Source organism: Carassius carassius, chromosome 24, assembly GCF_963082965.1.
Source record: "Carassius carassius chromosome 24, fCarCar2.1, whole genome shotgun sequence".
Lineage (NCBI taxonomy): Eukaryota > Metazoa > Chordata > Actinopteri > Cypriniformes > Cyprinidae > Carassius > Carassius carassius.
Window position 1 is genome coordinate 14,090,458 of NC_081778.1, and position 25,291 is coordinate 14,115,748.

Below are 25,291 nucleotides of genomic sequence, written 5' to 3' on the forward strand. Positions count from 1 at the left end.
CTAGGATGCTCCGAGGGTGAGTAGATCATGGACGGATTTTAATTCTCAGCTGAACTAACCCTTTAATATTCTTATTGTGTAGCATGTCTAAGCATATTGCTTAAAAGCCACATGATATACCACATGACACAGCAACATGCAAGAGGAAGATTCTCAAAGGGACGTACTGGCAGTTGCAGCCTCACAAACAAAAGTTATGAGCTGTTCTTCAATTTTCTTGAAGGCATCCAGATCATCCACAAAGAACACATGTCTCTCGCTAGGTTTGCTGGCAATGTTCACCAGCTCTCCATAGTCAGCATCAGCGAAGCCAATGGCAAAAATTATATAGCCTATAGTGAAACAAGAAAACATTACTTTTATCACAGCTTTTAAAGTTCTATTTTTAACAGTAAAACCAAACCACTAGACAGTTGGTGTTTTTCTAAAGCTGTTGTTTATAATGCTTATTTTTAGATTCAATGTAACTGGATCATTCAGCTCACTCACCCTCCATCTGCATTTCTTTAGAGATCTTGTTGACATCATCCTGAGATCGTCCGTCAGTGAGCACTACCAACACTTTAGGAATGCCCCTCCTTGCGCCCGCGTCCTCAGCAAAGATGGCATCCTTCACATGCTTAATGGCTCGACCTGAATCAAGAGTCACAAACATTTTTGTTACTGCCTCACGCCAAGAGCAGGATTTACACCACTTCACTGACAAAAAGTGATGGATTTTACAGGAACTTGCATCCTGACAGCGTGATTTGCATTTGCCAGAGAGACATATTTTGTTGAAAGCCGGTACCTTCAAGCCAGTACCTGCAGAGAGCTGGAATAATGATCAATGGGGTGAAAGAACAAAACCTTTGACAATAAATAACTACTGAAAAGTGTGAATTCAAAAATGATTTCCTTGAAATGTTGATAAAATGTAGCTGCAGTGACGAATGGTTTCTGATACTTCGGCGAACATGGCTCAAACTATCAAGTCTAAAAAAATATGCAAAACAGAAAATGCCATGATTGGTAGTATAATTCTGCCAGGACACTATGAGGTTGTTAAAATTACCCGACTGTTAGTTTAACTTAGGGGAGAGTGTCGGGTTGGATAGAAGAGTTATTATTATTTTAATTTATTTTCTTTACTCTTACTTATTTAATTGTCCTTTCTGTTCTCATGTCATATATGTATGTATGCATGTATGTACATCCTATAAAAATGCAACAAATTCCTTGTGTGTTTGCACAGACTTGGCGAATAAAGCTAATTCTGATTCTGAGTTGGCAGACAAATGGTAAACATCCCACAAAGATTTAATAAGGTGATTTGAAGGAAACTTTTTCTTTTTTACTTTTCTTTATCAAAACAAATATTTAAAAAGAAGTTAAATAGTTTTATTATGCACATAGGTTTTGGAGCCTGGGATAAATTATACAACCTGACAAACAAAATTTATGAAAAGAGTGTAAGAGGGAATGGTTACTACGTTGTTTAACACAAATGAGTAAAAGAAAAACCATAAAAAGTTTCCCTAGTGGTTATTTAAATGATAAAAAGGCCTTAAAACAATTATATAAACAATTATTTTTAATAAATAAAATAATAGTATAGAATTTGTGTCAAATTATATGTTAACAATACATTATGATACATTATTTACTCATAAAAATAAATAAATAAATAAATAATGTCAAAGTAAATAAAATACTTTTTATTAGTTATAAATATTTTCACAGTTAGATATATTTAAATTTAATAAAAAATTTAAATATTGATATTAATTATAAAAAATACTGATTACACAACTTGTGCCAGACTAGGACATTTAGTTGTTTGTTTGCACAGCTGAACAACTTTTGTCATTAATTAACATTTTCTATTTTGTGTATGCTTTACATGAGCACTTAAACTTTAATTTGCACCTGGTTGGGTTACAAAAATCAACATCGGTCTCACCTACTATTTTGAAGCTCACAAAGTGCCAAGTATTTAGAACAGAGCAAAACAAAGTCAGACTCCTGATGAAATGAATTTTCAAAGACCTGAACTGTGCGATCTAACAAGCTGCACTGCCCCATTTCAGTATTTTACCATTATCACCAACTTGGCACTGCGGCTGCCAGACATCAGCCGGGCTGCTCATTTCTAATTTGCATCTCTAATCTCTCAGAAACTTCTCAGGTTCCCCTGGATCAGCGAGTATTAGACACAATCCCCTCACAAAAGCTGTACTCTGAATAAAATATGGACGGCGTCTGAGATGCTGCACTTTGGCGATATATTGCGACGAATTGAACAAGGGGGCCTTGTGGCTTTGCTTGAATGACTCCTGAAGCTGCCTGTTTCTCTTTCTGGCTTTTCTTCAGCTCCTGTCAGAGGGAGAAAAATGACGGATTCCAACTAAGGAAGCAGGCGGCAGCACCATTTGATGTGTGAGTTTTTTTTTTTTTAATAACAGATGAGAACAAAATAATTTAGACTGCAGATTGTGGCCTTGAACTGACGGAGGCAAAAGCACTGCTGACTGACTGACAGGAAGTATCATCCCATCAGGTAAAAACTCTAAAAACACAATTCTCTGAAAACTGAACTACAAAACAATATCATCCCATTTAAATATTTTCTGAATTTCCGAGAAACATACAGACGGTCTAAATACTCAGAATTGACTTCTTTTTCCAAGTTTAAACACGTTGAATGAGGCCAATCACTTTGATCCTCACCTCATCCTCTGCATATGAATGTAGGGAAATGCAGGCGAGGGATTAGCCCTAATACCCTCAGAAAATAAGTCATGCTCATGTTTCAAATGAGCAGCCCGCTAAAGCCAGGATGGATAAATGCACTGGGCTCATAATACCTAGATCACACATGTCCACAGACATGTATCTGCTCTCACCAGTGAGGCACAGCATCTGCCGCCCACCGACTGACGGGGGGCTCACTGCCATGGAGAATATACCTTATACGGGGACATTTGTGTGTGTGTGTGTGTGTGTGTGTGAGGTGGGGGCTGCCATTCCTTCACCAAGTAGAATGAAAGGTGATTCATTTTAGAACAAAGACTTGCAGCAAGTCAGTGCGAAAACAAGCGCAGGGACACTTTGTGCTGCTCTGATGCTCACTTAGCTGGAGCCATGCTACTTTTCTGACTCATACTATTAAGTTCTTGGTCTAGGTCTTCTTAAACAGGACCTTAATAAAGAATGTTTGTCTGGACACAGATTACAAGGAGATTTCACTGCTCAAAGACCAGCATGAATTTGCCAAATTGGTGCAGTAGAAGTTGGTGTATGCTGGTTAGTGATAATCTGATCCAGATCTACCTGGTGGACCAGCATGCTGTTCACCAGGAAAACCATTTTGGATATTAGAGGAGAACTTTGATCTCTGTCTTCTTGGATATGAATGTTTAAATTTACCGTCAGATTAAAAATTCGGATTCACTTTATTTTACAGTATGTGTACTAACATGTACTTATAGTGTACTTACAGTGTATTTATCTAAGAAAGTTCTGGTAGTACAAGGTAACTACATGGGGTAGGTTCAGGGTTAGTACCTAGTTATTACATAGTTATTGTAATTACTATAATAAGTACATAGTATGTACATGATGAACAGGACTGTAAAATAAAGTGCTACCAAAAATTCTTTATCAGTGTTTATGTCAGGTTTTCCAGTTTAAATATCTAAACATACTTAAAGTAATTAATTTGGAAAGTGACGTGACATGTAGCCAAATATGGTGTCCCATACTCTGAATTTGTGCTCTGCATTTAACCCATCCAAGTGCACACAGTAGTGAGTACACACAGGGAGTACAGACACTCGAACCCATAACCTTTGGGCTAGAAGTCTGACTCGAACTCTAACCATTAGGCCACGACTACTGAAAATCAAAGATTGTAATGTAAAGCAGACCAGACCAGGTAAGACAAGACAGACATAGAGTATAAAACAAACAACAGAATGACCAAACAACATATGGATAAAAAAATTAAACAGAATGAGCTAACAATAAAAAGGTTATAGATAGATAGCCGTTTAATTGACTCTGAGGATGGAGATACATGCCTGTCTTGGTGTTTCCTCCCTTGTAGGTGATGCGTTGCACGGCGTCCAGCAGAGACTCCTTATCGCTGTAGGAGCTGAGCTTGAACTCAGTCCTGGCGTCATCACTGAACTGAACAATGGCCACCTGTCAGTTGTAGAAAGTAAGTTAGCAGCCATTTAAAGCAACAGTATATCAATGTCAGAACCAATTGCCCCCTGGAATTGATTTTAAAGGGCATTTTGGTACTTGCATTTTGTATTTTTTTACATACTTCTGTACAGTTTAAATCAATTTAAATCAATAAATATTTTAATAATCTTTTATTGTGCTTTAAAGAAGTTCACTTATTTTAACTACCATACTAAAGCATGTAAGTTGTTTTATTATAATTTTAACTGTAGTGTGTTATTTTGTATTATATTTAGAGTTAATATCAAATGTACTAAATTGAAACTCAATCAATTATTTGAAAGTATCACTTAAGTGTATAGGATAAATAGCTCAAAAATACCCTTAACCATTCAAAAGTTTGAGGTCAGTTGATATTTTGTTTTTGTTTTTAAAAAGAAGTCTCTCACCCAGTGGTTGCCAAGGAAAATACAGTACAGTGAACAAAATACAGTTTAAAATACATTCCCTGTTTTCCACACGGTCCTTTAAAAACTCATTAATAATAAGCTGATTTGTTGCTCAAAAATACATTTCTAGTGTTTTCAAAAAGTATTACTGAAAAGTATTCATTTATTAAAAAAGAGACCCAAACTCTTGAACAATAGTGTATATTATATATATCAAATGCTAGATAACTGAAAATAAAAAAACATGACCTCATAGAAATTGACTATGGAGGTTTTTTTCCCACCACATTTCTTAAAAAATTTAGTGTCATTTTTGCCTCAATCCCTGGTTCATTTTTTACCTGAAAGTGTTTTGCTCAGCTTAAACCTAAAACCTTGCATTTACCAGCTCAGAACTTTAACCACTAGGCCACACTCTAAAAGAGAGAGACACAGAAGCCATGTCATCATGCATGAGAGTTTGCTGATGTTGAGCCAGTTTGAGCCAAGTCAAACATTTCTACAAGGCCTACAACAGACAACAGAACGCAAACATCTGTGTGTAAAAGAAGATGATGTTGTATCTGTGTTCCTCTGTTTACTTTAGCTCCTGCCCTTGAAACGTGCTTATTCTCCTGTTTTCACATCCCCTGTGGTAGGTCCACTGCAGTGATCCCTAAAGCTACTGATGGGTTGTGATAAAGATCTTCTGAATCCTGGACTGACAAGTCTACACAAAGCTATTTTTATCAAATGCTCTCTCAGGCTACTGGGTTAAATGCTTGGAAGTGTGGTCTCTATCCCAGAATAGCTATTCTCATGATGCCTCATTCCAAAAAATATCTTTGAGAGAAGCAAAAAACCTTTTTGAAGCAAATTATAAATTCAAAAGCAGAGCTTTTCATACTGTAGCGTCCACGTGGAATGCATGACTCTGCAAATTTGTAATAGGCTCTACTCCTACTATATTTTTAATGGTCTATGGTCTGTATAACATTTTAACACATATCTGTTCATTGTGAATAAGTGTGCTTACGTTTTTTGAATACTGAATGTGTACTTGTGTATGCAAAATCTTAAAAGCATATTTTAAAAAACTGTACTTGCAGATAATATCATATTAATGAAATGAAAGAGTTCAAACAGTTGATAAATACATCACAATAATCCACAATTAATCCACAAATTTCCAAAGGAGAAAGTGATATTATGGATACAGGACTTATATTTTCAGTTAGAAGCAATTTGTTTGAAGTAAAAAATTTATTGATGGGTTTGCTTCTTACAAACACACAGCTTTTTCACTTCACATAATTTTGAATGATGTGTCGTGTGGATTACTTGTGAATTATTGTGATGTTGTTTGAACCTTCATGCTGATGACACTCATTCACAGCAGAGAATCCAATGAAGAAAAAAACTAATCTACATCTTGGGCTTACAGTTTTGCTTTTAGCTCAGGATGACAATTATTTCATAACAATGTTAGGAATGTTATACAATGTAAACAAATAAAAACAATATGAAGTAGACTGAATTTGACAAATATATCACGCGCATCATACCTGTGTTCCCTCGGGGCCAATCACATCAAGTGCACCAGTTGTGCTGTATAGGAAACGGATAATCTTCTGAAAGTTGTCATCTCCGATACTCCAGGAGCCATCTACAAGGAAGGCCAGGTCTGCCTTGGCTGCTTTGCAAACTTCGAGAGAACGTTATAAAGACAGAGCAAGAGAGAGAGAGGAAGCAGGTGAAAAATCACTAGCTAAAATAAGAAATTCTCATTACTGTGCAAGCGCTGCAGTACAACAGATGTCAAATGATTCCAAACACTTCCCTTTCTCACTGACAGGATCTCCATCACAGCTAGCTGGATAAAACAAGGAGGCTTAATTAATTCCCAGATACCTCTGCTATACTCCGCCAGACTGTGGCTTAGCAGGATTTAGGGCTGAACACACTCTCAGTAACCTAAAAATGAGCTTTATGTACTAGCATCTAACTGGTTTTATTCAAGTCAAAAATATTAATTGGTGTCTGAATCAATCTCAATAAATTAGATTATATTAATGAAATAAATTTTAAGGCTGATGTTACATATATGATTCATTTATTTTAAAGTGCTAAATTCTACATACTTACTACAGTAATAACTGAAAATTATGCATAGCTGAGCAACAAACAAGCAACAAACCCTAACCCTAACCTTAACCCTGTAGTTAAGTACTTAACTTAGTACATGTTGTTATTTATTATTACTAGAATTTAATTGTGGGATTGCACTGTAATATTGTCGCCTTCAAATAAAGGCGTAACCTCAAAAGTCTTACTAGCACAATCAAAAGTATTTAGAGGTTTTTATTGGTTGATGAGTCGCTGTTTTGAGTCTGAACAAGAATGGCACTGAACACGACTACCACGTCGTTTGGGAATAAACTAAAAGAATCAGGCATTGTGCTCGTTAACAACTTGAAAGAACTGGCAAATCTCATTACTGTACAAATTGGGACAGCTCATTCAGTTTGTCAATCTGATTCAGAACAAAGAGATAAATGGGTTGTTTCGGTAATGAACAACTCTGAATTATAAAGAAATGTGATTCAATGGCATACTCATAATAAACATTATTATTCATATTATTATTATTATTATTTTTCAAAATAAGAATTATTATTTTATTATATATTTTAGCAGGGATGCGTTAAATTGGTGACAGAAAATGTATAATATTAGAAAATATTTTAGATATATTTTAAATAAATTGCATTGTAAAATACATTAAACAGAAAATAGTTACAATATTACTGTCTATTTTACATACAAAAAATGTTGCATTGATGATCGTGAAATTAAATTTATGCATTTAGCAGACGCTTTTATCCAAAGTGACTTACAGTGCATTCAGGCTAACATGTGTTCCCTGGGAATCAAACCTACAACCTTTTGCATTTTGCACAATGCTTTACCACTGAGCCACAGGAACTATGCAATGAAACAAATATTTCAAGAAATCTGACTAACCTCATGCTTCTGAACATTTAGTACAAAGTGTATTAAATGAACAACTCTGACCTAATCATTTAAGTAAACAGCCTCATTAGACATAAAAACCCTAATTTCTTTCTTGCGCTGACTCATTGCTTATTAAAACAGCAAGTTCGTGAGATATATCACGCTATTGTCCAAGAGCTAAACACGTACTTAAAAAAGTCACAAAACTCTCCTTTTGATTTCATGACCTCTCTAAGGTAATAAATGTTTCACTTTTTACCATGTGACCTGACCTCAATAAGAGTAATGTGTAACATGCAGGGCAAAGCATTCGGGCGACTATCCAAAGGCCCAGAGATAAAGCCATCTAAAAATAACAAATAAAGAAATTATTCAGGTCTTACTTTAGGATACATTAAAAACACCATAAGCTTTCTGCCAGACAATATATCCACTATAAAGTTTGAAATCAAAAAGATCTATATAAGGAGGTTAAATAAGTTCTGTGTGCTTTTATCAGATGTTTTGGGAAGACTCAGACATATTTATTGAGTGCGGAGTGGCTCCGAGACTAAGTAAAGGTTAGCTGTCAGCAGAGATGTATGTTAGTGAAAGGTCACACAACACATAGGGACATGGCCAGCAAACAGGGAAAAACGATGGCAGACAGGCCAATTTTCCTCACACTGGTGTCCTACCTTCTTTGGCTGGGGGGATGGTGGGAGGAGGGATCGAGGTGGGTGGTGCGGTCGGTGGCTGGGTGGGTGCTGGAGCTGCAGAAACAACAAAACAACACATAAACCAGAGCAGGGCCTGGCTGTCTACCCTTTAATACACACACAATCAGATTTGTGATCTCAACGGAAATTGTAAAAGAAATAGGACACACTGCTCTACCAATGGTGGTTCAGTCTGTTTCTCAGGCAGTGACTGAGTGTATGTGGTCAAGGGAGGATGTTGTCTTCACTTCAAGCACTGGAAATGACCTGTATCATTGAAGTGTTTCTACCGCCTAATTGACACGCTAACTTGTGTGTTATATACACTGACACTTGTACAGTGTAAAATCCCCATAAACTGCACAAATATGCTCTTAATCATTATTTTTATGTTTATTGAGTTTTTCAGTATAACTATCTAAACATGCATACAAATATATGTCATATTTAATATATTGGGTGAATTCAGCTAAACTGAGAAAACAAGACTTTGCCAATGAAGATAGCACATTTTTCATGTTTTAAAAATATTTAGGAAACGAGATCAAATAATTAATTACGATTTTTTTTTTTTCACCAGTGTAGAATTATGATCAAAGAATGCTGATAAATTTGATGAGGCCACGTATTGACAACGAATGGCAATTCGGTTTTCAGCTGTTAAAATGTTATTATTTTTTATATTTTGTATTATTTTTGTGTTTAAGAATGCTTCAGTCAGTCTCATGGAACCCCATGTCTGCTACAAAAAAAAAGAAAAAGTAATTGCGGCATTGTAACATCTGTTTGTTTTTTCAAGAGTCAAACTGCAAGATGTTAACTTGTACTGTAGTTAAGAGAAAAAAAGTCAGATATCTGTGAATTTTGCGATATATAGTTGATATATATATATATTATTATATATATATATATATATATATATATATATATTATTATTATTATTATTATTATTATTTTCATTCCATTGCATAAACAGGCTTCCACACATTCTATATAACACTGGTGGCAAATCTCCTAAATAATAATAATTTCTGCTATACAAAGTCTGTTCTGGCAACACAGTTTGTCACTCAAAGGCAGCAAACCAAGTCGCCTTCAGGTGTTTTATTGTTGCCTAAAAGTCCCCAGGGAGATTTAGCATCTGACCCTATTTAACACCCCAGTAAATCTTATTAAGGACAGATGCCCATATTTAATCTAACATGACTAAAAACAAGGTTATGATAGGATAGACAAACATAGAACCGATCCTTCACAGTCTTATATTCATTCACAATTTAATATGGTGTGCACCCTGATTGAAAGTATATAGTTATTATTGCCATGTAAAATATATAGTTATCAGATTGTTTTTACCAGTGGATGCCATTGTGGTGACGGCTGGACCCTCTGTGTCCTGTAAAAGACTGTAGACGCTGATCTTGTACTGGGTGTCGGGGGAAAGGTTGAAGAAACACTCTCTAGATGCACCACCACCGACCCTCACTTCCTGTTTCTGACCGTCTGCGCAAATAATAATAATAATAAAAAAAAGTTAAAACAGCAGGATTGGCATTCAAGCAACAATCAAAGTCAAATAAAATGCAATCACAAAAGCTTTCTCCAGCAAACTATTGTGCTAATTAATCAGACAGTACCATTCAAGTCCTCATAAACGAAGCCTGAAGTTGGAAATGACAGAAGTGGCACCACAGCAGCTCGCCAAAGTGTTGTTATTTTTAACAGGCATGTGTTATTGCTCACAAACTGGTCGTTTAAATGAAAGGAACTATCAGTAAATCATGTTTTAGGGAATGCGATCCTCAAATCCTAGGGTACAAGGCAGCAGAACTGCTATTTATCACCTTAACAGCTGTAATTATTTTCCAAAGCTGAGAAAATGATCAGTGTTTGAGCTCAGGAAGAGTAAACCTTGTATTCAGCCCATAGAGTTCAAAGGAGAGGTCTTTAATTGTTTTAATCGGAGGCTGAAGACTGCAGGGAAATGGGTGAACCATGATAAGCAACCCAAGCTCGGTTTAAATGAAAAGAAACCAATATTTTCATTCTTTTCACTTTCTTTTCTTTCTAAATGTGAAGGTGTTCTCGCTGACGCCAACTGTTTTTCTTTCTGATTTTCTCTTTTTCTACATATCTCTTTATTTTGTTTGTGATGGCAGACATTAATATCCAGCTTGACTTGGTTCATACATCTTAATTTGTCTGCCATTAAACAGCTGTGTCCATGGGGAATATAACCGGCTGGGCTGTTCAGAAGCATTATTGCCAAAAATTTGATTTATTAAGCCATTTTCTTTGCATTTTCTAATGATAATGTGGACTGCAAAAATTGGAATGCCATAATAAGATCAACAATATTCCCTTGCTCAGACATGATTTGATTGCGGAGCTGATCAAACAATGGGATGCGGCATTTGCCTATTACATTCCCGCTCTATGGAAAAGTAGGTGGCAAGCGCTCCGGCTCGGCTCACTAAACACCTATCCTCCCTTAAGCATTTGTTTCAACAGACTGCACTTCTCAGTCCAGTCACATCTCTGGCACAAGCAGGACAGTTCCTCCCCTTCCTCACATCTGCACGCAGGAACGCTTCACTTCACCACGAGCGCTCGGTGCAGAAGAGTCATACATCTGGCTGAAATTCCACAGCCAAATTCTCCCTACGAGTAAATGGCAAATAACGAATCCACTGTTCCTGCTGGTTACCAAAGTTTGGACATTATTTGACAAGAAGAACGCCAAAAGGAAAGCAGCAGTAGTTTTGATATATTTTTTGTAGGCATAGTTTACCATGATTACAGGGTAATCTTCAATTGCAACTTTTTTCTCCACTGCTTTAACAAAAATCTTCCTTATTTGGTAAAACAGATTGCAAGATCTTTAAACTAAATTATTATATTATATTATATTATATTATATTATATTATATTATATTATATTATATTATATTATATTATATTATATTATATTATATTATATTATATTATATTATATTATATTATATTATATTACGTATATTATATTATATAATATATTAAAAGTTTGAAAGAATTTCTAAGTTAGATTTTTTTCACCCTACCTAGACTTGTTAACATAACCTCTTAAAAACACAACAACAACAAAATTTGTGTTTTTATTTATTTATTTATTTATTCAGTATGTTTATTATCATTTAAAAGTTACAGGTCTGGAATTTTTTTTATTTTATTTTTAATTTTTGTATTTTTTAAAGAAGACTCTTACGCTAACCAAGGCTGCATTTATGTGATCAAAATACAGTAAAAACAGTAAAATTGTGCTAGATTGCTACAATTTTAAAGAATATTTTCTATTTTCTGTTTTATTTTTGAATACAATTTGAAATGTAATTTATTTCTGTAATGCCATTACTCCAGTCTTTAGTGTCACATGAACCTTCATTCTAATATGCTGATTTGGTGTTCAAGAAACATTTCTTATTATTATTAAGGTTGAAAGCATTTGTGCAACAGCTTAATATTTTTATCATAACCATAATACATTGTGATTTTTTTTTCTCCAGGATTCTTTGATGAAAAAGAACAGCATTTATTTAAAACAGAAATCTTCTATAACATTTTAAATGTCTTTGGTCTATTTAATGCACCCTTGCTGGATAAAAGTATTATTATTTTCTGTTTTGAAGGTGGTTATTGGAAATTACTTTAAGTGTTAAAATAAGATTATATCTCAGCAAGGGCAGAAAAGCAGGAATTTGAACACCAGAATTATACTATTATATATTCTTAGATTATGATCTGAAAGTCATTATCAAACCAGCTAACATGTGAGAATTACATTTTCATGATTTGACAGTTAAAAATAAACTGAAAAATAACTGAAGGTTTCTATATCTCTAGCTTCTATTGCAGTGATCCTCAAATCTGGCTCGCGAGATCCACTTTCCTGCAGAGTTTAGCTCTAACCCTGATCATACACACCTCAGTCTGCTAATCATGTCTTTAGGGTCATTAGAAAATCACAGGTAGGTTTGTTTGATTAGGTTTGGAGCTAAACTCTGCAGGAAAGTGGATCTCACGAGCCAGATTTGAGGATCACTGTTCTATAGTGTTTCTTTGAGAACTGCAACGACTGTCATTCAAATAATTCACACACAGCGACACACACACTGGGACTTCAGACAGGATCTGGTTTTAATAGCATCACTGAGCTGGTAGCCATCTGAGCAATCACTCGCTGGAAGGAGAACAGAAGATTTCCAGGATTGCGAGATAAGCTGGGCCGGTGAAATATCAGGCAGGAATAAGAAAAGCAATAACGGGAAAGGGCTTTTGACTGTTTTAAATTTGAATCGAAGCCATGTCACACGCCAGCAGAACAATATGCATACAATAAAAGAGTTTTGCTGAACAGCCCAGAGGCCCAGAGGTCTGTGCTGAAATGAGCCATAATATCCCATTACCTCTGAAACTGAAATGTATGTCAATATTGCAAAACAGGAAGCCACCTTATGGCTTTGCTCTGCAATGCATTAACAATGTGTTTGAGTTCTGTGTGTGTGTGTATCACTCACTAAGCAGTGACTCAATGACGACTCTGTAAACGGTGGCGTGGTGATGAGGTTGCCACTGGGCACACATGCTGCTACTGAGCACCTGGTATGTGCTGAGACCGTTCACCCCCAGGAACACTGCAAGGGGAAGAAGAAAACAGATATCTTGAAACTAGATGAATTTAGTGGTAAAGCAAAACTAGAATACTTTGAAAAATCAATGTTGGGGGGGGGGGGGGGGGGGTTACACTGGTACACTGAAAGTTAACAGACTCCAATGTTGTTTTGTGCATTATTGACCTTTTGTGAAAATCAGAAGAAATCTTTTTGTGTTCAGCAGAAGAAAGAAAGTCATACAGGTTTGTAACAACATGATGAGTAAATGATAACAGATTTTTTAATATTTTGTGAACTATCCATTTAAGCTATGACCAGAAAAGCATTTTAATTTAAAATGGGACTTTTAATGTCTTATGCAGTGTTGCTTGTTAGTTAAATTAGAATAGTATATTATTTTAGAATTTTGCTTAAATAAATACAGTCTATATATACAGGCTTTTATACAGAGTATAAAAGACTTTCAAAACAATAAAAAAAATTACAGACCCCAAACGTTTGAACAGTAGTGTACTACACCTGCCTAAAAACGTTGAAATGTACACGTTAGTGGGTAGTGAGAGGAAAGTCTTGATCGTTGCTTCTCTAATGTAGTCTAATGTTCTGAAGTGAAAAGCAGCACGTGTATTACAGTAAAGGCTAATGAGCCATAGGGTTTTTTGTGCTGCAGGTTATGGGATAAAACGTGTAGGCTTTACTTTTCCTGAAACCAGCACTCTTTTTCTGATCTTCTCAGATTTCTGTGTGATACTCTTTAAATACTGCAAGTCAGGCAAAACTAATGGCTAGAAAAACACATCTCTCTGAGGAAAGCAAGTGGTTCGAACAGTATTCTTAAAAGATAGGCTCTCCACCATTTCTTTCTTTATTTTCCTTTTTCTCTTTGTGCAAACCAAACAAAATGTGCCGTGTGAATGAAAACTCTTTTTAAAGCCAAAAAAATTGGCTTATTTTGGAATTCACACGTTTTTGTTCAGCAAAACACAAGCCCAAGCCGCTGCACATGGTCTAATTTAGTTGCACAAAACAGTACTCATCTTTGGAGCTTGTAGTATATGGAACAGAATCACAATTGGGGCCCTGTCACAACAAATGGAGTCCCACGCATTTGATATGCCTAAAGTTGTGGCGAACCCAAAGTCTGCTTGTACTGGAAAAGTTCCATATGGTGGGACACTGTCCTCCTTCGAGCCTTGATATGAGAGCCAGATCCTAAAAAGGAACTACTTATGCAATCCAGCAGTCCATTGGAATTCATGCTACACAACAGAACGTCATGTCAGTCGCGTTTGAGACTTGGAGATTTTAGATTAAAACGGAGACTGTGCACAAAACATATGGTGCACAGTGGTGGTGATTCGTTTAAGGTTTTGAATAATGCATGTGACAAGCTTTCCTCCTTATATAAACTATTTTAATGAACTATATGAATGCAAAAAGGGCCTCTGGCTGTTAGTACTAATACAAGGAGCTGGAAATCCATTATTGTGCATTCAATTATTCAAAGGTCAAACAGAAAACGTATTAAAAATTGATGGAGCCCATTGAGCAGGTGATATGCAGATGTCCTGTAGGGTGAGATCATTTGGGAGGTTCCTCAGACAGCCATGAAGTGTGAGAGGAATTATCGCCCATGTCACATCCCAAAGCATTTGACTCACATATTTGACTAAAAATAGATATGTGTGACTGTAAAATGTGTATAAAATATATTTAGGCATTCCATATACTTAAAAAGCCTTAAATTTAGCTGTTATTGTTTTAGTTTTTTTCAACAGTTAAAGTAATGAAAAGTCATAAATATCTAAAATGGTATAAAAAAGTCTTATTATAAATTATCAAGATGTCAATAATCCGGGGCCAAAAATTAGGAGTCACAATACACTCTGGTCTGATGATTACACTTGATTAAACAATGTTTCAATTAAAGAAATCTTTACACTTATACTTTAACATACAGTACATACAATAGCTCAGTATTGTTTACACCCTTGATTGTGGAAGTAACAGGAAGAACCCTGATTACAGATATTTTATATAATATTCCTTAGCTTCCTGTTATATATTATGATATAAGATATATATATATATATATATATATATATATATATATATATATATATATATATATTATTTTTCTGAGATAGAACTGTCAGTTGCAGGTATTGTAAGCATTGTGTCTATTTATCTGACTACAAGACCCTAGTGACTGATATTGGGATGGTGACACCACGGTGCTCTGATGGATGGCCTCAGCACTCCCTGAGAAAACATAATCGGTTTGCTTTTTGATGACAATCGCTAAAACAGGTATTACTTTGTGATGTACCTGGCGATATCAAATTTATATGCAAAAGACTGTCATTACTGGAGCCGTCTGTCTGAATATTGATATATGTGTAGCTGGCTGCCTATCAAAGAGCACCTTCAAGTTTCATTAACAGACAAAAGGGACAGTTCTCCGCTTACATAGTGATATTATCGCTGTTGCATATTATTAAGAAACAGTATTAGCAAGGACGATCACACAGGAGGCAAATTACATCTGTGAATCTGACGTGATGGTGCAGCAAAATGATGGTGGGCTGTTGGGAATAGTGTAGAGATCTCACGCTGGGCAGCGTCCAGATTCGTGCTTACTAGATAATTATGTTTAGGTGTGTATTTGTGCAGAGACTCACATGTTTTGCCCTTGCTGGTGAGGGGTTGGCTGGAGCCGGTGGTGTAGGAGGCGATGACCTGAACGCTGTACTCCGTGTCACTCAACAGATTGAGGATCAGCAGGGTGTTCACATCATCCCCTACAAACGTCTCTAGAGCCGGACCTGGCACTGCACACAGAGCGAGACAAGAGCTGAAAACAATCGCAGCAACCTTACAGGAAAACTGTGCAAAACAAGTTAACTACGTATTATTGTACAGGTTTTTGTCTTTTTTCTCCCCCTGGAAGTACACCGTACTGTTACACTTATAATTTTAGTCAAGTTGTAATTTATTCTTAAATCAGTTGTTTTTCACTATTGATACACTAAGAAATTCTATATGTAAAGGACTACTGTTTTGATTGTAGCTTAGTTCATGCTACACGATTATTTCACCTAAAAATTATATATTTAAAAAATCTGTCAGTGTTAAGTCATTCTCATGTTGTTCCTACATGACTGATTGACTTCTGTGAAACACAAAATGAAATTAAATTGCAATTATTTATTATTTTCCATGCACATTAAATAGGAACTGAAGATTTCAAGATTCAAAAATAAAATAAAGAAATAAAAAAATTATAAAAAGGCCCACAAGATACACTACTATTCAAAAGTTTAAGGCTGGTAAGATTTTGTGTGTGTGTTTATGAAATAAGTTTATTTGATCAAAAATACATTCAAAACAGTAATGCTGTAAAATATTATTGCAAATTTAAATAACAGTTTTCAGTCTTCGGTGTCAGACCATCCTTTAGAAATCACTCTAATATGCTGATTTGCTGCTCAAGAAACATTTCTTATCATTATCAATGTTGAAAACTGCTTAATATTTTTGTGGAAATTATGATTAATTTTACTGACTACATAGGTTGTATGTGTACTATATTTCAAGTCTTCTGAAGGGACCATGTCAAGTGGTGGTACATTTTTATTCATTGGAAATCTTCCCTTCTAATGTGTCATCCGGATCACCGGGAGTTATTGAGATAGCAACTCGACTCAAGCTCAGTTCATGAATGAATCAATCAGACAGGTTTGTCAAAATATTTCACATAGACAAAAATATTTGTCTATGAAAAAAATGATTTGTTTAAGTGAACCATCCCTTTATTTCTGAACAGAAATACTAAATATTCTTACTAGTATGCTTATTATGCTAATTATGCTTACCAAATATTCTGGGTGGAATGGGAAGGGAGTTTGGGCTGTGAATGTCTAAGTATGTCTATTGTATTTAGTACATTAAATTATTTAAAATTATAATCAAAAAATGTTGTTGTTGTTATTTCAGCCCTCATACCTCATAGGAACCAACTCCAAAAACTAAAGTGCAAAGAGTAGGTGGACACTTACAAACATAGCATTACACTATAACCATCACAAAGCCTGGGAAAACTAGGTGTGAAACGAAATGAGAATAAGTGAACCCTCCCTTTTAACGACACACAAAGACACAAAAAAATGAGCTCTGGACAGTAGAAATGACCGGTGCTGGGATGAATTATTAGCAGCTGTTGGGAGCAGTTTGGTAGGGCATTAAATGTAGGCGGGGAAGCCATTTCTCTCCACCACAGATGGGAGTTTAAGATCATATAAAGGAATTTATTGGGCTGGACTTCAGTGGAAAACAGAAGAGTGCAATATATTTTCCTCTGGTGTGCTGTAGCCACATTAGAGCTTCTGTTTACAGTCGAATATCAGACTGCAGATGGAAGAACAGTCATAATCAGAGCAGCAGACATGGAGACAGTATCTCCACCTTCATTTAATGCCCTTACAAACAAGCTGCTAATTATTCATCTTACCCGTCAATACATGACCAAATGTCCCCACAAGTATAGTAACACCAGTAAATTTTGACCTTTTATAGGTCAAATGTTTTTTTTAAATGCAGAAGGATTTGTGTGAGGGATATGTTTAGGGGTAGGGTTAGGGTAGCAGGGTAGCAAATAGAGTTGGTACAATATAAAAACAATTAGACAAACTTCATTATACATTGCACCATGATGATAGGAATACCTGTGTGTGTGTGTGTGTGTGTGTGTGTGTGTGTGTGTGTGTGTGTGTGTGTGTGTGTGTGTGTGTGTGTGTGTGTGTGTGTGTGTGTGTGTGTCTGTGTGTCTGTGTGTGTGTGTGTGTGTGTACCAGAGATGGGCTGGTAGATGACTCTGTATCCCACAGTAGGGAACTGAGGGCTGTCCCAGCTGATGCGGAAGCGATTATACCATTCGTCAGACACCCGGAGGTTACTGGGTCCTGAAAGTGGCACTAACAAATCAGAAGACAGAAGATCATGATAAGTATTTGCAATGTGGTTATTTAATGTCAATTGCTGGTTAATTGAACTTCATAAAATCGTATGTGATTTGAATTGCACAATATGCTGGATCATTAAATTGTTCAGGTGCAAAAGAATAAATAAAACAAATTAATCAATAATAAACAATGAATAAATTATTTAAAATAAATACATTTCAAAAGTTTGGTTTCAGTAAAGTTTTTTTGATGTTTTTGAAAGTCTCTTATGCTTACTAAGCCTGCATTTGTTTTGATCAAATAAACAGTAAAAACTGTAATATTGTAATTCAATTGTAATTACAATTCAAAATAAATCATTAATTAATTATTAGTAATTGATTCATCTGATGGTATTATTCCTGTCTTCAATGTCACATTATCCTTCAGAAATCATTCTAATATCACGATTTGGTGCACAAGCTTAGAATATTGTTGTGAGTACAGGATTCTTTGATGAATACAAAGTTCAAAAGAATACATATTTTTAGAATATTTAAAGAATATATATAAATCTATATAAATATATATATCTATATCTATATATATATATATATATATATATATATATATATATATATATATATATATATATATATATATATATATATATATATATATATATATATTTATTTATTTATTTATTTATTTATTTATTTATTTATTTATTTATTTATTTATTTTTATTTTTTTATTTTTTTTTTAACAATGTAAAACTTGTTACTGACACCTTTGGTCAATTTACTGTAAAATGTATCCTTGCAGAATAAATGCATCAATTAAAAAAATAAAAAAAATCTTACTAGCCCCAACATTTAGTATTGTAAATAAATAAATCAATATATTGATAAAGAAATTCAAGCGTTTGTTTATTTATTTATCTGCTACAGGCCGTAGTTCTAATTCCCAGCATTCTCTTAGAAAAGTCTCTGTTTTCACATAATTATCACTCCTCCGCAGAGAATATAACCCCACTCATAATTAATTCAGCTTCAACCTCAATCAGAAACAAGGGCAAAGGTTTTTCCAAGACAACTAGCAGAACCTGATCTTAAGTTCAGTGTGGTAACATTAGCATTTCTAATCAGACACTGGGCTGTAATTTGAAGGTGATCACTGGGAGAAAGTTGTAGATAATCAATCCCATCAGAGGAAAGCAGATGGGTTTGATCAGTTCATTAGAGGAGGATCCCCAGGGCTGGAATACATTGATTTCTTATGCTTATTAATAGGTCAAATCAATATTATTTAACTTGCTAAAGTATGTGTTTCATTGACTGACCGTCCAACTTCAAAATGCAGTGAGTATAAACTATATATATCTCAGTGCTGTGATGTAAGAGGATCTATTTTCAGTTCATGAGCACTATATATGGTACATAAAACAATCAGGAATGCTGTTCATAATACAAACAGGAAATTAGAAAGAGATTAACAATAATACTATGCAAATTTAAAATTGAGAGTCAAAAGATGTCCTATAAGAACAAAACTGTTGTGTAAAACTAACTTGAGGGTTACATTCTGGTTCACTGAGCTTAAAAAAGGGAATTAACTCGCTAACTAACATTGAACTAAATGAGCTCACGTTCCTGTTTATACAATGAATGGCACAGTGTTGCATTTTTACTTGATTTATTAAGACGGGATTAAAAAATCATTTATTTTAGCCTGGGAATTGAACCCAAGTCGTTCTGCATAACTACTCACTAAATATTCCTAATGCTGCATAAGAACATGCTAAACATTTAGTAAGTGTGAGTTGTTGTTGTTTTTAATATTTCAAATTAGCCAAGCAGGGTTGTGTGTTAATGACATGTTCATTTAATGATTTCTAAAAAGGGAGCTAGGACACAACTTAAAACCATAACTATACAATTATGCCAAAGTAATATGTAATTAGCAGAACTGCATCTGTTTTGAAAGGGTTTGGAGAGTACCTGTAATGTACTGTATTTCATTTATTATGACTCCCGCAGCATTTGTTCATTCATACTCACAAGTTTTGCCAGTTGAGGCCATGGCCAGAGCTGTGGACTCTCCATCTGCATAAAAAGGGGTCACTGTGATCTTGTACCTTGTGTCTGAGAGGAGAGGTTGCAGGATCACGCTTCTTCTGTTTCCTGAGACTAACACCTGGAGAAGAGCAGGATATTTAATACCAGACAAAGCACAGTGTGGGTGTGGATGCATTTCGCTTTCTCTGCGAGGAGGACCAAATGTCCTTGAGGTCTCTAAGTGGAAAACAGCTTTATAATGGAAGTAAATCATTTACAAATGTATAACACAGAAATGGAGCATGTGTAGTATTAGGGTCAGTATATAATGATTTTAATCAGCTTCATTTAATAACAATAAGTGTTGATGGGATGATCAGACAAAAAAAACAACAACCATGTTTTACAGTATTACAAAACATTTATATTTAAAAAAAATAATCTGTTTTTTTTCTATTCATGAAAGAAAAATTCCATAAAATATTAAGCAGTACAACTGTTTTCAACACTGACTATAAAGATTTTATTTTTCTTGATCACTGATTTCTGCAATCGTGTGAAACCGAAGAGTGTACAGTAGTGATAAATGCAAGGCTGTACTAACCTTTTCCCCACAAAACCATTACAAATTTCATGGGGTGCACTTACTTTCACACAACATGTAATGCTGGAGGAGAAGAGCAATATCTGCTAGTGTAAGGAGTGATTTTCAAGGAAATTTTCAAGGAGATTTTCAAGAAAATGCCAAACAGCATAGAGAAACAATTCCAAATATTTGAGTGTTGGATCAGCTCTCATTAAACCTGTTTTGAGTATAAGCCAAAAGACTAGAAATCTGTGTACTGTAACTTTAGGGAGTACTGAGCTTTAGAAAGCCAGCACTCAGCTCAGTAGCCAGCATCCAGTCACTGCAGTCATTTGCCACAGACACACCATTAATCACACACACACAAAATCATGGCAGTTCACTGCTTGTTGATAATTAAATGTTGGGTTGCATTATGTGGAGTGGCTTCCTCTGTGTGAGAGTACTATCAATCGACAAACTACAAATAAGACAAATGAAAATAAGTCATTTTTGAATGTTACGAGGTTTTAGAAAAGTTAAGGTTCCTAATTGCCAACATGTTTTACATGTTAAATTAAATTACTGGGTTTTTTAATATTAAATTATTGGATGTTTGTATATTAAAAATAATGATTTATTAGCACAGGCACTAAATACATTTATAACTGTGGAATCACATCATTAATTACCACAGCAGACTGCAAAATATGTTCAGAGTTTATACTGTATACTTATTACAAATAAGTCTTGCACATAAAACACACTCATGTTCAAACGTTCGTGGTTGGTCATTTGTATTTTTTGAGTGAAGTATCTTTTGTTTACCAATGTTGAATTTATGTAAAAAAAAAAAATATATATATATATATATATATATATATATATATATATATATATATATGTATATATATATATATATATATATATATATATAAATTGTTATTATTTTCTATTTTAATACTTTGAACAATTTCATCTTTTTGGAATAAAAATATTAACTTAAAATTTTAAATAAAATTTATTTTTTTACATTGATCACAAACTTTTGAAAAGTACTAAGTGCAGAAAATTATGTACAATTCTAATTTCCTTCGATCAGTCAGGTGTGGTTCTCCATGGTCAAGAAGGTAGAGTTTGACCACCTACTGTTTCCAATCTGTTTTTGCTGTGCAGTGTCCTGCAGAACAACTCTCATTAGCAGAGCTGTCCACCAATCTGTGGTGCTGAAACTGAAACCTTTTTCTAAACTTTGCTCGAACTTTCCCTCAAAATGAAGTGTTTTTTTTCCTTTACTATCTCTCTCAGATGTTCTCTTCTTCTCACATTTTGCTCAGTGACCTAAATGGCACCTACATACATAACATAATGGAATATCATAATCCCATCTCCTTTATAGCTTAATCCCCAATGATTCTCCATGAGAATTACAGCTCAGGATAGTTCAATATTTTCTACTGTTAGGGGCGACAAGTCACCACAGAGTTCGAATTAAACTTTATACCATGAAAGAACTTAACCATGCTAGACCAAGGTTGCAGCAAAGTCAGATTCTCACATCAGAAGAGTGGCTGTGTTTTAATTCACTCCTTGCAATTCCTTACCATATGGTTATGCACATCAGGAATCACTATAGGATAAGACAAAGGGGGTTCCAGTACAGGGACATGCATTTAAAAAGACATGTCCTTGCAACAGATAACACAAGCAGCAGAGCTGCATCATTCAACTTCACTTACCCAGAGGAATATGATCAGTCTGCAGTCTAACAGCACAGCGGTAATAAATGTTTCCCTTATATTTTTAAAGTGCAAGAGCAATAAAGGTAGCTTTATGAAACGACTGCCTCGCTGGGACACAAATAAGACAAGTGTATGTTGCCCTCTTCATGCACTCTGATTCAGAGAAGAGAGTGGAGCTAAACTGTTCAAGAAGACAGGAAGATGATGATGACAGAGATCTTGTGTTGTTATATTAGCATTAGTTATGGATGTCTGTGTGCTGTGGTTATGTTTACTCACTGTCTCTTCTGTGCGGTCTGCACTGACATATGTCACTTTGTACTGATCGACGTCAGAGTCCAGCACCTCCCAGTTCGCTTGCATACTGAAGGGGGTCTCCTCATCCACCCACAGGTTAATCACTCCAAGATGAACAACTAGATGATACAGATCAACTTAATCTCCCCATCCATCCATCTAATGTTAAAATCTTAGTAGGATAAAATCATATTTGTCTTACATGCTGAAGTGGATGGAAAAGTTGTTGGAACATCTGTGGTCTGGCCCACTGCAATCCCAAAAAAAAAAGAAAAAAAAAAAAAAAAGCACAGCAAAAAAGAAGACAGAGCAAAACAAAACCAAAGTGAAGGAAAAAAATAATTAAAACAAAATGCAAAGTATTAAGCAAAATAAAACAAACAAAACAAAGCAGCACATATAAAAAAACAAAAATAAAAAAAAACAAACAAACAATTAGTCATCTTGATATAACGTGAATTAGCTGGTTGAGGTTAAACATTTAAAGAACATTATTGCAGGTCTTACATGTATTCTCAAGCACAACCACAGCGCTGCTCTCCGTTTCATCTTTATAGATGGCTGACAGTGACACCTTATACTCTGTAAAAGGACTCAGGTCTTGAATCACGTATGAGTCCACAGCTCCATTCAGCATCATCTATACAACACACAAACACAAGAGCACCCAGTTACAGTACAGACCGGAGCTATAATAACATCTGAATAGTGCTGAGATTAAGTAAGCCTGATTAAACCTCTCGTTTGGTAATCACCAAGACGTGGTTTAAGAGTTAATTCAAATCACATCTTTTGGAATGCATGGGACAACAACGCTTTTTAAAAATAGCTTGTAAATTATGTTACAGACCAGACAAACCACACTTGACAGCAACGAAGATACTTCACAGTCAATTGTAAGGATTTACCGCCAAGTGTTGAAAAGTGAGAATGAAGAAAATTATATTCGTCTTTCTCTTTCAGCCCAGATCTAAGAGTGACGGTTCTGATCAAGAGGCCCACCACAGTCCAAACTACAGTCTGCTTATGGTTGTACCATTAGATCAATGACAGATGGCATTAATAAATGGAGAAGGGATATTTTTACTAAACTTTTTGTGCGTCATTATGCAAAACATTTTTCAATAGTATTTTCTTCTCTTTTTTTAGCAAAAGTGATAGTAACTGCAACAGATTACAATCAGTAACATCACATTTTCTCTAGTATAAATGGTGTAGGCTGCTCAGCAAAGCACCTACGCCATGCCAATAATAAGGCTGCATGTCCACCAAAGTGTTTGAGCGCGCTTTAGCAGGGTTTAGTTTATTTCAGTTATGAAGCTGTGGTTGATATGATACTGAATAACAGTAGAAGCAATATGGTAGATGCATCATGAATGAAATATTGCAAGCATTATTGTTCATATCAATATTCGTAGCAGTCCGGGAATCCTATCTAGTACAGACTTGAATACTCAGAGACAAGCAATATTAGTATCTCCTCCATTGTTGTTTAGCCATGGTACAAGCACAATGTGTGACATCTCTCCCGCCCCTCCTCCACTCTGATTGGACGGCTGACTCAAAAGTGACAGTGAACATTTTTATGAAACGTTGAACATTCTTCAACTCTTGCCACCGAAAAAAAAAAAAAAAAACACTTTAACCCTCACATTAAAAAAAAACTGAAAAAATATGCTAGCCTCTGTAAAAAATGCTTTGGTGGACACGGTGCCTAAGAACACGCTTTTAAAAGCAAGCCTGCTATCAAGAGAGCTTTGGATCTCAGTTAGCTCTGGGCTGTCCCAGCAAACCCCTTTGAGTGAATATGTGTTTCTGGGCTGACTCCTCTGCTCTGAGACATGAAGCTCAAGCCAGATTCCAGTTTGCCTCGCAGCATTTTATTATTTTCTGCTCTGGTGGCTCTTGGTAAACATATCGACCTGCAGAACTATCTATAAAAAAACAGCTGCAATGACTCCTGGCCAGTAATAAAAACTTTCTCCGTCACACACACTCACACACGCTTGTGTTTGTGGTCACGTGTGTCAGGGATAGAGGTGGCGGGACGTGTTCAGTATGCTTCTGGCTGTTTTGGTGTTTGTGAGTGCCGGTGATTGGTCATTTCTAATAGAGAATAACAGTTGGCCCCAGGTTCTGGGTTAGGAGAAAGTATTGATTGACTCATAAATCATTTTCAAAGACCTCATAAAATTCATATTTCACTTTCTATTTTTCAACATATATGTAGTTTGTTGGAACCATAGACTGTATAAAGCATGGACATAGTGTCCCCCTTTAGACTCCTGAAGTGTGTTTTTGAAGCCTAAAGTGTGCAGAGAGGGCCGTCGCCATCTTGGCAGCGCGTCACTGCGCAACTCTCCCGGACAATCAAAAATGGGCAAAAAGGCGGGTGCTACATGCTGAAGCCACGCCCACCTAGCGTGACGGCAGTGTCAGCAGTGGCAATCCACCTGTCACTCAAGTGGCCACGCCCTTAATTATGCAGAACTTTAAGTCTTAATATAATTTAGTTGATGAATTGCAATTTTAGTCACTTCCTTATTGGCCTCACAAGAGAGAGCGAGAGGTTGGCGCTCGGTTGGAACTACATCTAGTAAAGGACGTTGAAACCAGCAAGTAAGTCACAATGGAGAAACACTAGAAAATTCATTCTGGGGTTTAGGGCTTGGCTGGTTAGCATGTGCACCTGCTGGAAGATGGCAAGACTCCACCATCCTACTGCCAAAA

At 35.5% G+C, this 25,291-nt stretch overlaps 1 protein-coding gene across 1 annotated transcript in view; it reads right to left on the bottom strand.

Annotated features, from left to right (window-relative positions):
• Positions 1-25,291, bottom strand: part of LOC132102863 (collagen alpha-1(XIV) chain-like) — a 100,375-nt gene that overhangs the window by 34,628 nt on the left and 40,456 nt on the right. Inside the window, exons 17-29 of the mRNA XM_059507556.1 lie at positions 23,069-23,201; positions 22,764-22,811; positions 22,544-22,680; positions 19,961-20,096; positions 17,811-17,933; positions 15,642-15,791; positions 12,865-12,981; positions 9,668-9,814; positions 8,291-8,365; positions 6,164-6,303; positions 4,062-4,185; positions 490-633; positions 168-332 (exon numbers count right to left, since the gene is read on the bottom strand). Coding sequence (XP_059363539.1) covers positions 168-332; positions 490-633; positions 4,062-4,185; positions 6,164-6,303; positions 8,291-8,365; positions 9,668-9,814; positions 12,865-12,981; positions 15,642-15,791; positions 17,811-17,933; positions 19,961-20,096; positions 22,544-22,680; positions 22,764-22,811; positions 23,069-23,201 — 1,639 coding nt within the window. The remainder of the gene's footprint in view (positions 1-167; positions 333-489; positions 634-4,061; positions 4,186-6,163; positions 6,304-8,290; positions 8,366-9,667; positions 9,815-12,864; positions 12,982-15,641; positions 15,792-17,810; positions 17,934-19,960; positions 20,097-22,543; positions 22,681-22,763; positions 22,812-23,068; positions 23,202-25,291) is intronic.